The sequence below is a fragment of the Myotis brandtii genome, unplaced genomic scaffold (assembly GCF_000412655.1).
Source record: "Myotis brandtii unplaced genomic scaffold, ASM41265v1 scaffold129, whole genome shotgun sequence".
NCBI classification, from domain to species: Eukaryota; Metazoa; Chordata; class Mammalia; order Chiroptera; family Vespertilionidae; genus Myotis; species Myotis brandtii.
In genome coordinates this window covers 1,070,438-1,086,062 of record NW_005354551.1, presented here as the reverse complement: position 1 = coordinate 1,086,062, position 15,625 = coordinate 1,070,438, and the positions used below count along the sequence as shown (strand labels likewise).

Sequence of the window (15,625 nt, the reverse complement as noted above, 5' to 3'; positions counted from 1 at the left end):
GTGTGTGCGTGTGTGTGAGAGAGTGTGTGTGTGTGTGAGTGCGTGTGCGCGTGTGTGAGAGTGTGTGTGTGTGTGTGTGTGTGTGAGAGTGTGTGTGTGTGTGTGTGTGTGAGAGAGAGAGAGCGAGAAAGAGAGAGAGAGATTTTGATTGATTTGTAGGACTTGGGTTTAAAACAAAGTAAGAAAACAGTTCCCGGGAATAGCCTGAGTTAATCACTAAGCACTTTAAGCACCTACTCCGCTAGGCACAGGGCAAGGTCCCTAGGTGGTGCTTAAGCAATAAGCTTTGATTATTTAACTATTCGATGGTTTGTAGGTCCTTTACCAACCATTCCTAACCCAGAAGGTACTTAATGCACATTTGATTAATTAGTTTCCAGCCTCCCTCCCTCCCTCATCTAATGTCAAGGTCAATACTCAAGGCTCCATCTCCTTGGGGAAACCTTCCCAGACCCTCATCTCTCTCTGGCTGCCTGGGTGCTGAGGTCTGACCACGGACTAAGGGGTGTCCTGGCCATCTCCCTGTCTACCTTTCCCATTGGAATGTGAGCGGGAGGGTAGGGCAGCATCTTATGTGCTTTTATATTTCCTTTGCTCAGCATTGTATATGGCACCTAACACTGTCCAATACATGCTTGTTGAATGAATGAATGAGCGAGCTTTGTCCAGCACTTGGTCACCACCTGTGGAGGCAGAAAATATTTCTCCCCTTTAGGACGGGCATGATCACTCAAGAAAGCAGGGACAGGTCCCGGGCACTTGTCCGGACAGTGCCTGGCCTCCACACTGAGTTTGTTCTGCTGCTGCTGTTTGAAAAGCACCTGCACGTTTCTAGAAGGGAGGGTGCAGCAGGAAGGTGAATAAATATGTACTTAAGAGCCCAGACATAACGTATAGGTGGGTCTTTCAGAACCCTCAGAGCATTTGCTTTGTCTGGCCTTCTGCTTGCTCAGATGTGGCCGGTGCCAGCACCTGCTGCTGGGTAAGGAGGTAACTGTCAATATCCGGGGTGGCCACTGCTTTCCCAGGCCTGGGCAGCTAATGAAAACACATGGGTTGGCTCAGGGGTCACCTGATCCTGACCCAGCTCCACCCAGAGTTCCTTTCACCCAGGTCCAGGCTGGGAAAACCCTTCTATGTCCCTGAGAAGGCTGAGGTGGAGGCAGAAGCAGGATTCCTTCCCGTGGGCCCCTCTGTGGCCCATCACAAGGAGCCACCCTTTGGGGGTCCCTTCTGGTTTCTGGTGGAGAAACATCCTGGGAACTCCTGGGCCAGTCTCAGGGCGACACTGGCTGCTGGAGCCTCCCCTGCTCCCCAGGCACAGGGCCAGGAGCTGGGCAGAGGAGGGTGGGCAGAGTCCACACCACCCGGCAGAGTGTTCTGAATGGAAGCTGATATTTAGGCAAGATAGTGCCTCGGGCAAGATGGCGGCTACAGGACAAGAGTGATTGGTAGAGAAAGGCTGTTCCCAGCTTTTCCTCCTTCTTGCTCGTTGTATCCTTTATTTATTCAATTTGCAAACGACTTGCACACCTATGGCAATGCAGGGATTATGCTAAGTACATATGCTTAAGAGCATGGAAATCTTGAATTAATTAATCAAATGTGGATTAGCACCTGGTGGATGAATGAATGAATGAATGAATGAACAGATGCTTGATACAGGAGGGATAAGTCCCACCCTCTCTCCAGGCCCCCAAACCTTTTCCTCATCCCAGTCCAGCAGGGCCACCCAGGAGGGCCAGCAACTTCCCAGTGGACAAGGCTCAGTGAGGCCTGGGTGGCAGTTCCCAGATCCTGTGAAGGTTCCCAATCTCTCCGATGGGATGAGTGACCAGGTGACCAAGTCTGTGGGGTTGGGCCCTCAGGTCAACCGAGGCTGTTCAACGAGGTGGACAATCTGCCATCGGAAGGCTAGGCGCTGGGGCACAGGGAGTGAGGGGCTTTGAAATCAGCTGGACTCCCCACCCTCGTTTTCCACTTGGATCTGCCCTTTCCAGCTCCATAAATGCCTACCGAACACCGAGTCTGTGTGAGGCCCTTGGCTAGATACTCTCGGCCACACAGAGAACCAGCCTCAGGCCCCGGGCAGCAGGATGGGAAAGGCCCCGATCATATCGCTACACAAGATAGGACAGAGAAATGCGATGACAGAGGTACACATGGGTCAGCTGGGTGACGGGAGGACAGCTTTTCTGGGAGTCCTCACACTGATGCACCCAGATTAGAAAGGGAGGCAGAGCCTGGGCTCTGGGGCCCCAGGGCCTGTGGTTGAATTCCACTTCCCCACCCTCCTGTAGTAACCTCAGGCAAGTCGCTTAGTCTCGCTGCCTCAGCTTCCTCACACGGAAAATGGGGCCAAAAGCAGCCACACCTCATCGGGTTGCTGTCAGGAGGAAATGAGACTACATTTGTAGAGATGATGTGCGGTACTTGGTCCATGAAAAGTATTAAGTAAACGGAAGTCATTATGGCTGTTTTGTTGGAACTAAGGATGGTGGACAGTGCCAGCCTGTGTGAATCACCAGCCCACACATCCTAACGACAACAGCACCCACCGCTAAGGTTAAGGAGTCCTGGTAGGCACCAGGTACGCGTACACGTTATCTCTGACCCTCAAAGCCACCCCCAAACTGGGCACCATTTCCCCTACTAAAGTAGAGAAGACACAAACTCTAGGAGATTAAGTGACTAGTCCAAGGTTATCATACAGCTGTAAGCTGCTGGGCCAGGATTTAGACTCATGACCTTCTGACACCGAAACCTTCACACCACCCATACCGCCCACCTTCCAGGTCCCAGGTCATCTCAGCAACCAGAGTCCGCCGGACTTGGCTCTCTCTGGGGCCTTGGAGGCCAGTCCCAGGGGAGCCCCTTGCCCAAGTGCACAGAGCTGAGGGGAGGAATGAGTCAAGCCCACAATGAAACACAGAGGCACCTACTTGTCCGGTACTGGACGCCCAGCACCGCCACACAGGCCACCAGTCCTGCTGCCAGAAGTGCCACCAGCACCACCAGCCGCTTCTCCACTTGGGTCCGCTCGGCCCAGCATCTCTGGCCACTTGGGGGGCTGTGGAAGTTCACCTGCAGGGAAGGAGGCAGGAGGGGTGGGGAGGACATGAGCCCAGGGCCCCCCCTCCCCAGGAGGAAGGGGCTCCGGGGCAGGCCCAGGCCCCGGGGAGACATCGGGGTGGCCCTCCTGCCTCAGGGGTGGTCCGGTTCCCACGGCCTGGGTCCTAATCCAGGAAAGGAACCGCCACCCTGCTCGGCAGCTCAGATTTGCTCCTAAACTTCTGAGAGTCAAGTAGCTCAGCCCAGCTGGGCTTGTGTTTTTTTGTGTCACCCGATATGGGCAGGAGGAAAAAAAAAAACCCCAGCTTTCCCCTGTTTTTCCAGTAAGGAGCTCGAAAAAGAACAGGATGTTTGGACTTGCAGGCATCCAGTGAGTGTCCAGCTTGGCTCTCGCGAAGCCCCAGCATCGTTTGGCTGGGACGATCCGCCACAAGGAGGACAGCACCACGGCTCACACTTCCCAGGAGCGTGGGCGCCCTTATTGAGCTCATTAACTCCCCACAACCCCACGAGCGCTATTATTAGTTCTCTTTTCACAAATGAGGACGTGAAAGTTCCGTGAGGGAAGACCCTGCTCTCATCACACGGCCGAATGGGCGGCGCTGGAACGGACCCCAAGTGTGTTGATTCTGGAGCCACCAGCGGGTCAGAGATTTGAGTTTTGGGACGATGTCAGGAGAGATGCAATGGAGAAAGAGCTCTCTCCAGGCAGGTCCTCAAAGGGAGGAAAAATGTCCCCCGCCTCACAGTTTAAACAGGAAGGGAGGCACAATGAGAGGAAGTGGAGGGCGTGGCGGGGCCCTCAGGGCTCCCCTCTGTTCAAGGGCCACCATGCAGGAGGGGTCCCCTGGAGGCGGGGCTTGGTTCAGTGACCTTATGGCTGTGTGCCAGCAGCTGGGCGCCAACTCAGGGCCGTGCTGGAACTATTGTGAGGAAGACAGACTCCCTGGTGTTCAGGGGCTCACAGCCCACAAGAGAGGCAGAAAAAGACAGGCTGGGGTGGGCAGGGAAGGCTTCCTGGAGGTGGGGGCTGCCTGGGTGGGGTCTTGAAGGGTAAGTAGGAGCTGGTCAGGTGCGTGAGGAAGGGAACTGGGGGGGTGGCAAGGCCGAGATCCTAAGGGGCACCTCTAAGCTGGTTTAAAGAATGCAGGCTGGAGTGACATGATTGGATCTGCCCTTTGGAAAGGCCCAGGTGAAGGGAACAAGGCTTGGTGGCAGGGACACCCACAGCCTGCCAGGGGGTGGGGAGGCAAAGGAGTCGCCAGGGGAGATGGGGAGACCCAGCCTCTGACCTGCAGGTGCCCCACCAACAGCCAGGGCACCCAAGGGCCTCACACTGGCACTGGGGGAATCTAAGGCTGGCCACGTGGGAAAGGAAGGGCACTGAGTGTCCTTGTGGTCATCGTCGGGTTATTTTCTGGCCAGGAAATGACGAGGAATTGCCGCACCAGAGAAAGGGGAACACAAGAACTTCTCGTGAAAGGAAAACTGGTTTCTGAAAACGAGAAAAGGAACTTGGGGCGCCGTCACATTTTCCACGGAGATCCAGGAGGCTCAGAAACCGAAGCAGATGCATCAGTGGGGGAGGGGTGCCGCCCTCTAGAATCCTTTCAGAGCCTTTTTTAAAGGTGAGAGATGAAGATTCTGACCATGGTGCTACCATGAAGTTAACACTGGGCTGGGAGGGCCTGGTGCGCAGACAGAGCCTGGGATGATGCTAACACGTCCGTCCGTGGCGCTGGAAGGTTTAGGAAGTGCCTCTGCCCAGGCATCAATTTTCTCGCACAGTTTACCTCGTATTCAAAGGGGTCCCAATGGATACGAAGCAGGCGCTGACACCTATTCTCAGTCGTCCTGCTGTCCTGCCCCCGGGCTTGTGCCACATTCTGCCTCCTGTTCGAGGCCTCTCAGTGCCCCACGATCATGGCTTAGCTCGATCATGGCTTAGCTCGTGGGGGAGGCGTGCAAGGCAAAGAGGCGGGGAGCCCTGTGCCTGGTGCAGGCTCTAAAAAGCTGGGGAGCACAGGCATCAGGCTGGGGGAGCAGGAAACCTGCCCTTATGTGGACAGAGCAATACTGCGGGACAGGTGGGGAATCTGAGGAGGTGCAAGGCGAGGAGAAATGAAAGGAACAGAGGGAAGGAGGAAAGGAAAAAAAGAGTACTAAGGCGGCTAATATTTCAATGCTTTCTGTGTGCCCGGCATTGTGTTAATTCCACTGTGTTGCTGGGTGGTGCTATTCTACCTTCACAACATCCCTAAGAGTAGGTACTAGTATTAGGTTAGAAGAAACACGGGAAGTGGCGAGGGTGGAGGAGAGAGATGGCGAGAAAGGCCACCTCTCTCCAGAACCCGCAGCCTCTGCCGAGGGCTGTGCTGCCCCAGGAGCAAAGTCGAGCCTCGCCTCGCTGTTTAATGACAAGCATACAGACAGTGTTCACTGAAAAACTCAATTAGAATTCAGTCAGAATTAAATTAGAAATTCATAGTGCCAGGCAGAAACGGCAAACAGAATTTGAAAATAGAGTTTTTAACTTCTGTAACGGTCTTTGCTTGACTTGCACAGCCTGGCTGAGGGCCTCTTGGTTTCTGGACAAGCCCCAATCCCATCTCTGAGGGCAGAAGGAACCCAGAAGCATCCCCTGGGCAGAAGTCACCCGGAGGCACTGGGCCCCGGGCCTGAGCCCTCTCCAGGTGGGGCTGTCCAATTCCTGGGTGTAAATCTGAGCTGCTGGCCAGTCCCTTCTCCTCGCTGAGCCCCCGGGGTCCTGCCCCACCTCCTGCAGAGGACCCGGCAAGACAATTCACAGCCAGGGGAGGATGCGCGTGGTTTCTCAGGCTCCTTTGGGAAAGGAGGGTGTGTCAATCACCAGTCTGCGGCGACTGGCAGGGTAGGAGTATTAGTGGCGGGCAGCCCACTCCACCTGGGGTACGTGACCATCAGCCCGGGTGCAGAGCTGATGCTTAGAAGATGGAGCTGAGAATTGCTGTAAATGCTCAGCTCCTTGGTGGGCTTCATATTCCACTTACTGTCGTGTGAGGCAGAGAGAGAATGAGACAGAAAGAAAAGGAGGCCCTCGGAAGAGAGAGGAAAGGGGGAGACGGAAGGAGAGAGACAGACAGGCAGAGCCAGAGAAACAGAATGGGAGTGAGAGAAACAGGCGAGCCACGCAGCCCAGGTTCCCAGGGTTTCCACAGCCAAGGGAACAAAGCCCTAATGAGGGATAAATATTCGGTTACAGAAGTGAGTGCCTGGCTCACCGGGGCTCACAGCAAGAACGAGTTCTGCAGGCAGTTCTGCGGGCAAGGACAGGCCACCACTGCCCGGGGCCCAGGAGACAAGCCAGCAGCAGGAGTGGGCAGGCGGGCAAAGCCCGCTTTTCAGACAAAGCAGGGGGTCAGGAGAGACGGCAGTGGCTGAACACCACCAAGCCCCCCAGCGACCTGGGCTTCATGTGCAGAAAAGAGGAGTTGGTCTGGCCCAGGGTTTGGCAGGGAGCCCACCCCCTGCAGCCCAAGAGCTTGGCCACCCCATGAGGGCTGGCAGGGCGGCCAGGCTGCCTGCCTCGGAGCCAGCCTTTCAGAGCAGACAGACCATGACAGCTTGGCCCTGTGTGGCACTCTGCCTCCGTGAGGGTGTTAGGTTGGGGAGGTTTCTTCTAGAAGTTTCCATATGGCAGGCTTCTGGCTGAGGACACTGAGGCCAGTCCAGAGCAAAACTGTAAGTCCTCTGGTCCTCCCCATCTCTTCTCTGAGTCCCACCCAGCCCCCAGCTCCCATGCCTGACTCTTTCAGTGACTGATAACAGCTTAGAGGAGCACCTGTTGCAGGAGACAGACCTTGCATCTTAGACAGAAATCGAAGTCTGGTATCCAGAGAAGCACTCCCCAGTTCCCTTTGCTTCCCAGAAGGAATACCAGGATGCCAATGGAGCAAGAGAAAAGGTTGCCCTGGACTTTATCAAGACCCCACGGGCGTCACCGGGCAGCCTCTGGGTCTTAGTCTCCTATCTTTAAAATGAGTACGCTGGCCCGGCCCACATGGCTCAGTGGTTGAGCATCAACCTATGAACCAGGAGGTCACGGTTCGATTCCCGGTTCAGGGCACATGCTCGGTTTGCGGGCTCGATCCCCAGTGTGGGGGTGTGCAGGAGGCAGCCAATCATTGATTCTCTCTCATCATTGATGTTTCTAGATCTCCCTCTCCTTTACTCTCTGAAATAAATAAAAATATTTTAAAATGAGTACACGGGAGGAGGTCCCAGGTCTGACCATCTCAGATTCTAGAACTCTAAGGCCAAGAGTGTGAGTCTCTAACAGGTGGACGGAGTTGAAAGAACCTCCTGATGAGCAGAGAGGTCGTTCAAAGTATTGAGTGGGACTGCCCCTGAAATCACCCTTGAAAGATAGACCTGTATGTGGCAGAAAGAAAAAAAAAGTGAAAACCGCCACTAAGACTTAAATATAAAATATAAATATTTTAAAAAGCTTTTCTTTTTTTGTGAAAAAATGGATTTTTAGAAGCCACTGGATGACTTTCAAAGGTTTTGGTGAACGATCATGGCCAGCTGCTCCCCAGTTGAGGCTGCAGGACTAACTTTTCTCCTTTTAAGCCACTGACATGGCATGCGCTGGGGTGTGGGGAGGCCGGGCAGCCAGTCGGAGCAGAGCACAGGCTCCCAAGAGAAAAGCTACTCTATGTAGGGCATCACTGAGACATCACGCCTGGTGAGTTTCGATGATAATCCTGATAACAGCCTTTTCTGTGCACTATGTAAAGGCTTTACTTACACTGTCTCGTGTCAACCTTTGCAACAGCTCTGAGAGGTGGATTAATAATATTAACCCCATGTTGCACCAAAAAAAAAAAAAAGCTGTCTAAGTGAGTTGATTCCAGGTTTGAGAGCCCACGAGAGGCAAGGCTAGGGCTCCGTGTCAGAGCTAGCTGACTGTAAATTCTGCACATAGGCCTCAGTGACTGATTTTGGTGACTTGCAATGAACTTGTGACTAAAATATGAGATAAAGGAAAAGTAAACCCCTTTTAGGTGAGGTACAGGAAGAACTTGGCTCTGGCTAAATTCAACATTTTGTTGGTATATTTTTGTGAATATACCAACATGTCATAGTCAGGGCACATTTTTGCGGGCTCGATCCCCAGTAATGAAGGTGTCAAATTTGGCTGAAATATGGAAGTTTTCATTTGCTAGTATCAGCATCAATAACTGGAGTTCATAGAACCAATGGGCTTCAAAATCTTGAAAAATCAAGTAGCTTATTTTTATAGCTGCCTGTCAAGAGAGAAAGCTTTGGGAAGGCTGGGTCCATTTTAAAAAGCCTAAACGGGAGGGTACAGTTGTGTTTCTAGCAACCAACTCATAGGAAATTATCCAAAAGGCTAAAAGATGGTCAACAGTAGTGTTACAGTGTGTGGGCCTATTGTCCAGCTATAGCGATTGACTACATTTTTATATATTGGTGCCATGAGGTACTATGGTTTTTAAAATGTATTTTTTATTTTTAGAGATAGAGAAAGGGAGGAGAAAGAGAGAGAAACATAGATGTGAGAGTGAAACATCAATCTGCTGCTTCCTGTACGGCCCCTACTCGGGACTGAGCCCAAAAGCCAGGCATGTGCCCTGACTGGGAATTGAACTGGCAACCTTTTGAGCCACACTGGCCAGGGTGAGGTACTATGTTTTGTAATGGCAGCATGTTTTGGAGGTTTTTAACAACCTCCAAATAGAAAAATGCTTATTAAGTGGCATTACATGAGAAAAGCAGGATGCAACAGTGTGTCCTCAACTATGTTTAAAAATATATACATGCAAATATAAATAACTAGAAGTGGTTATCTGCAAGCAGTGGGATTACTGTTTATTTAAAATTTTTTTTTTAATACTGGACTCCCCTCTGCCCCACACAAAGGAGCATGTAAAGTTGGTATACTGGGGAAAAAACCCAATGACTAAAAACATAAAATTAGCCCTAGCCAGTTTGGCTCAGCGGATAGAGCATTGGCCCGCGGACTGAAGGGTCCCAGGTTCGATTCCGGTCAAAGGCATGTACCTTGGTTGCAGGTTCCCCGGCCCTGGTTGGGGTGCGTGCAGGAGGCAACCAATCAATGCATCTCTCGATGTTTCTCTCTGTCTCTCCTCTCCCTCTCCCTTCCACTCTCTCTAAAAATCAATGGAAAAATCCTTGGGTGAGGATTAACAACAACAACCCCCCCCCCTCAAAAAAACCATAAAATTAATAGAAAGCTCTGCTTTGTAAGAGGGGCTGGATAGGTTCTCGGCTCTTAGGAGAAAAAGCGCTGGGGATTGGGGCAGTGGTGGAGGCTTAAGGCAAGCCAGACTGGGTACCCACAGAAATGCCCCAATCCTTGGGGCAACTTTTTCAGCTTTTCTGTATAAGAAGTGGGCAGTGCATGCGGGTTGGTGTAGGGGCCCCAATACTGCACTCCAACCTACATGGTAGCTCTGTGACCACTGGAATCTCCCTGATCTCTCTCAGACTCAGCTTTATCATGTGTAATATGCCGCAGGGGCCCTTACCTCATAGGTCATAACATCAACAATCATAGCAGGCCCCGTAATCTGCATTACACCCACTTTCTCTAACTCCCATTTTACAGATGAGGAAGTTGTGGTTTAAAGGGAGTAAGCAACTCCCCCAAGACCTTGAGTGGAGTCAGAATTTAAATCTGCACCCCTTCCCCTGTCCCCTACCTTCAGAGACTGAGCTGCCTTCACTGGGCCAGGCAGCCTGGAGGGGGGCGGGGGGGATGGACGCACTCTGTGACCTGAAAAAGGCTAGACCCACGTGGGCTGCTACTGTGACGATAACAACACGGCACATTATTTTGTTGTGAATTCCACATGCTTTTGTGCTGATATATTTAGAATTCTGTGGAAGATGAGACTACAAAGATTGCTGATTAGATTCTGTTTTGATTGGTGAAGGAAAAAGTGCCGGCCACAGAAATCTCATTTCCTGCTGGATTTAGCCTTTTACGAAGTGTCCGCAGGGAAGAGGTGCTAGACAGACTGGGTTTGATTTCTCACTCCCAGATTTCTAGCTCTGTGACCTCCGGCGAGTAGGCTTCCCTTTCAGAGCCTCAGTCCCCTCACCTGGAAGTGGGAAAAGTAACCCCTACAGCTCATGGGGTGGCCCTGAAGGTTAACTGGACAATGTAGGTAAGGGTAGGGTCATGAGTTCGGATCTCCCTGGACCAGTGGTTCTCAACCTTCTGGCCCTTTAAATACAGTTCCTCATGTTGTGGTGACCCCCAACCATAAAATTATTTTCATTGCTACTTCATAACTGTAATGTTGCTACTGTTATGAATCGTAATGTAAATATCTGATATGCAGGATGGTCTTAGGCGACCCCTGTGAAAGGGTCGTTCGACCGCCAAAGGGATCGCGACCCACAGGTTGAGAACCGCTACTCTAGGGTGTCACAGCGGACTTGAGTGTAGTCTTCTGCTTCTCAGGGAAGGTCATCTGGAGTTCAGGCCCAGCTCCCTTTGTGAGCCAATGATCACAGGAAGGAAGCAGCTGTGTTCTTAGCACAACACAGTCTGGGTCACTGTCCTTAGGAAATAGCATCAAAACTATGTGAATAGGTCATTCACAACAACACGGATGGACCTAGAGGGTATCATGCTGAGCGAAATGAGTCAGACAGAGAAAGCCCAATACCATAGGATTTTACTTACATGTGGAATCTGAAGAACAAAACAAACAAACAAAATAGAAAGAGACTCACAGATACAGAGAACAGACTGATGGCTGCCAGAGGGGAGGGACTGGGTGAAAAAGGTGAAGGGATTAAGAAGTACAAATTTGTAGTTACAGAATAGTCATGGGGATGTAGCATAGGAAATATAGGCAATATGGGTATTTGAATTATCAGGGGGATGACTTTGTAAAGTATATAATTGACTAACCACTATACCATACACCTGAAACTAGTATATAATAACATTGAATGTCAACTATAATCCTATATAATAAAGAGCTAATATACTAATTACACCAAACAGCAGAACGACCATCCAGATGACCTTCCAGATGAAGCTGGGCTGCACGGGCCAAGGCAGCCAGGGTCTGCGAGGGCCGCCGAGCCCTTGCATGAATTTCGTGCATCAGGCCTCTAGTTGAAAAGTAAAAATTAAAAAAAAATTATGAGAATAAAATGAAAACAAATGATGTGAATAGGGGGGTCTGTGAAGGAGAGTCATCCTTGAGCTGAGAGGTTTGCTGCATTTTAAACATTTTAGTTGAGCACAAGCTCAGCCAGTGTGGCCCTCCCACCCCCAGAGGATCAGAGCTCACCCTGTTCATTCCCAGGCCCCAAAATGGGAGACCCTAGAAGAGCACTTCACAGGGCAGCAGAAAATGCAGAGAAGAAATGCTCAGCAGTAAGTAAGTATTCAAGGCCAAAAATTTATCACATGCATGAGAGAATTTGGAACTTGATGGTTTTTGAGGGAGGGCAGATGGTCCCAGAAGTCTGGGGACTCTGGGGAGGAAGGCCGCGGGCATTGCGCCACCTTCGCAGGCGGAGCCAGGTTAGCGCACAGCGCAGGTTCCCTCCCCGGAGCCCCCAGGAGACTCCAAGCCTTTAGGGGCGGCGGGGGTCCCCAATCTGAGCTGCAAAGATGAGTGGGCAAGAAGAAGTAGAATAAAAAAGACAGGCTCTCCCCTTCCCCCTTCCTCTAGCTCGAGGGTCTTTAAGCCAGAGTTCATGAATGATTTCAGAAAACTCCAGAGAACTCCCCTGACAGAAAGAGAAAATGCTGAGTGTACATGTGGGTGGCTGGAGGGGACCCAGTGCTTGCCTCCAAGCTCAAAGTGTGACTTCCCCCAACCCTCAGCTTCAGGTCTCAAAGGAGTCAAAGCCTTCAGCCCCCGAGGCCTCTCAGGGGCCCTGTGACCTCGGCTGGAAAAGTGGGCTCTCTCCGAGGTGGGGTGCTCAAGTAAAGACTCTGGACACCCATTTTCCCTTGCACCCAAGACCCTAAACCAGGGGTGGGCAACCCCTGGCACGCGAGCCAAACATGGCACGCCAGTAACTTTTGCTGGCACGCGAAACCCTCTCATATTATTCCATTTACAATTTTTTCTTAATATCAACTTTTTTATTTTTCAGATAAATTCAGTGTAGGTGCATCTTAGATAAATAAATAATTTTACATAACATGTATACATTAAAAAATAAATGTATTTTTCATCATCATATACTGTGTTTTTGTCGCTCGAATGAATTTTATTTCTTCAAGGTTCTTCACATATGTACACCTTAAGAGATATCAAGTAGGCGTAACATGTTCTCAAAAAATTAGGGTTGGCACGCAGAAGAATTTTGAGTCAGAGATTTTGCTGGTTTTGGCACGCACTCACAAAAAGGTTGCCCACCCCTGCTCTAAACCCTCCACTTCAAGTGAGACCTGGACCCCCCTACATTTTTCCAGCTCCCCAAAGCACTTCTGTTCATTCCCCTATTTGATGTTTACAGCCCAGATCTGTGTGAAGCCACAGGCTCAGAGAGGGTCCCAGCCACAGTGACAGCTCCTGGTCCACTGCTGCCCTCAGGACCCTCTCAGCAGCCACAGCAAGTCTTTAGAGAGGGAATGCGGATCCTGTCACTCCCTTGCTTCAAACTCTGTAGGGACAGCCCCCCATGACCCTGCCCGCCCGATCCTCACCTTGGGCTGCTACCCACCTCACTCCCCTAGACCTGCGGTCGGCAAACTGCGGCTCGCGAGCCACATGCGGCTTTTTGGCCCCTTGAGTGTGGCTCCTCCTGAGCCAGTGATGGCGAACCTTTTGAGCTCGGCGTGTCAGCATTTTGAAAAACCCTAACTTAACTCTGGTGCCGTGTCACATGTAGAAATTTTTTGATATTTGCAACCATAGTAAAACAAAGACTTATATTTTTGATATTTATTTTATATATTTAAATGCCATTTAACAAAGAAAAATCAACCAAAAAAATGAGTTCGCATGTCACCTCTGACACATGTGTCATAGGTTCGCCATCACTGGCCTAGACCCTAACTGTGTGGCCCTCACTTGGTTGTTCAGATTCTCCAAGTTTCTCCTCCCCTCCACCCAGACATTTATTGATTTAATATGTTTTTATAGATTTTATAGAGAGGAAGGGAGAGGGAGAGAGCATCGATGTGATAAACACCTATCGGCTGCCTCCTGCATGCCCCCTGCTGAGGATGGAACCCGAGACCTCCTGGTGCATGGGGCCACGCTCAACCAACTGAACCACACTGACCAGGGCCAGACCTTTATTATTATTGTTTGTTTGTTTGTTTTTAAAGATTTTTTTTAGCTCTAGCTGGTTTGGCTCAGTGGATAGAGCGTGAGCCCCCTAATTAAAGAGTCCTGGGTTAGATTCCAGTCAAGAGCATATACCTCGGTTGAAGGCTTGAACCTGGTCAGGGCGCATGGAATAGGCAACCAATTGATGTGTCTCTCACATCGATGTTTCTCTCTCTCTGTCCTTCCCCCGCCCTCCACTCTCTCTCTCTCTAAAAAATAAAAAAATAAAAAATCAATGGATAAATATCCTCAGGTGAGGATTAAAATAATAAAATTTAAAAAAATTTTAAAGATTTTTTATTGATTTTTTTAGGGAGAGAGAAACATTGATGTGAGAACAAAACATCAATCATCTGCCTCCTGCACACTCCCCACCGGGAATCAAGCCCACAACCTGGGCCTGTGTCCTGACCAGGAATGGAATGGGCATCCTTTCAGTGCACGAGATGGCGCCCAACCAACTGAGCAACACAGGCTAGGGCGACCCAGACCTTTATAGCCCTGTTCCCTCTATCTGGTACATTCTCTTCTCATCTCTACTCCTCCCCTGGTCAGCTCCTGTTTTAGATCTCAACTGAAATGTCATCTCGTCAAATGTCCTGACTGCCCTAAGTAGCCCCTCAAATTCGGTATCACAGCACCCCATTATTTCCCTTTTAGTATTTATTGCAGCCTGCTACTACTACTTTTTTTGTTTTTGTTTTTTACATTTATCTCCTGCCCCTTCCCCAGAATTGTGAGCTTCATCTGGGCTGGGGCCTGGGCTGGCAGAGAATCCCATCACCTGGCTACTGTAGGTGCTCAGTAAACGGTTAAAGTGAATGATGGAACAAGTGGAGGGGAAGTGACAAGTCCTCGGCAGTGCCTATATATCCTTCTGCATCTAACTCTGCAATGCCCAAGGACAAAGGGCACTTGTGTGAGGGGCACAGGTCCGGCGCAGCCAGAGTACTATGGCAAGAATTTTTTTTTTTTAATCCTCATCTGAGGATATTTTTCCACTGACTTTTAGAGAGAGTGGAAGAGAGAGGTAAAGACAGAGAGAAATATCGATGTGAGAGACGTGAGAAACACATTGATTGGTTGCCTACTGCACGAGCCCCAACCAGGGCCCGGGCCGGGGAGGAGCCTGCAACCAAAGTAAGTGCCCTTGACTTGAATCGAACCGGGAACCTTCGGTCTGCAGGCCGACGCTCTATCTACTGAGCCAAACCAGCGAGGGCTTTATGGCAAGGATTTTAATTCCGGAGCCTTCTGCCTCACTCCCATTGGGTGAAGGAGAGAAAGGGCTCCTAGACTTCTTCACTTCACGCTGGGTTACAGCTGAGCCTTTTCTGAAACTAGGACACTTGGTTACACTACGTAACAGGTGTCAAACACGCAAGGAAAAGACCCTTAAGAAAGAAGTTCAGCCAAAACCGGTTTGGCTCAGTGGATGGAGCGTCGGCCTGCGGACTGAAGGGTCCCAGGTTTGATTCCGGTCAAGGGCATGTACCTGGGTTGCGGACACATCCCCAGTGGGAGATGTGCAGGAGGCAGCTGATCGATGTTTCTCTCTCATCGATGTTTCTAACTCTCTATCTCTCTCCCTTCCTCTCTGTAAAAAATCAATAAAATATATTTAAAAAAAAGAAAAAGAAAAAAGTTCGGTTCACCAAGCAGCTCCCCTTCCTGGCACAGCAGATACTATTTCCTGGACACCTAGGGGTAGGAGGTATTTGCTCATTCTTTTACCCATCATCTCCTTGAAGCCTCTCACCCTTCCCTCTGAAGCAGGTATAACTGGCCCCTTTCACAGAGCCTAAGACTGAGGCTCAGGGAAGAAACCTGCCCAGGTGCAGGAAAGCAATGGCTCCTCCCGCCTCGTCTCATTTCAGAGGTCACCCTTTCTGGGAAGCTCGCCTGTCCACCCTCCCCTGACCCAGACGGCCTCTGATCCCTGCTCTGTATTCCCCCCGACACAGCCTCCACCCCATGTTTCCTTCTATGGAAGTACACAGCACTTTAGACCCTAAATGGGAGAATTCTGAAGGCAGGGATTGAATCTCATGGGGGCTGGGGGGTGGGGGAGCGAGGCCGGGCTGCCCCTGCCCTGTGCCCCACTGCAGTCTGTCTGCAGACAGATGAGGGGAGCTCACATACCTGTCTGCAGACGAGGAGGAAAGCTCACATACCTCCCAAGCAGAATGCAGAGATGGAGAGCTGTTTATTTT

General features: G+C 50.7%; 1 protein-coding gene across 2 annotated transcripts in view; it reads right to left on the bottom strand.

Annotated features, from left to right (window-relative positions):
• Positions 1-3,289, bottom strand: part of ECE1 (endothelin converting enzyme 1) — a 43,208-nt gene extending 39,919 nt beyond the window's left edge. For both annotated transcript variants that reach the window (XM_005859678.2, XM_005859677.2), the window contains exon 1: positions 2,943-3,289. In XM_005859678.2, the coding sequence (XP_005859740.1) occupies positions 2,943-3,186 (244 nt within the window). In that variant the 5' untranslated portion in view covers positions 3,187-3,289. The remainder of the gene's footprint in view (positions 1-2,942) is intronic.
• Positions 3,290-15,625: the final 12,336 nt, after the last annotated feature.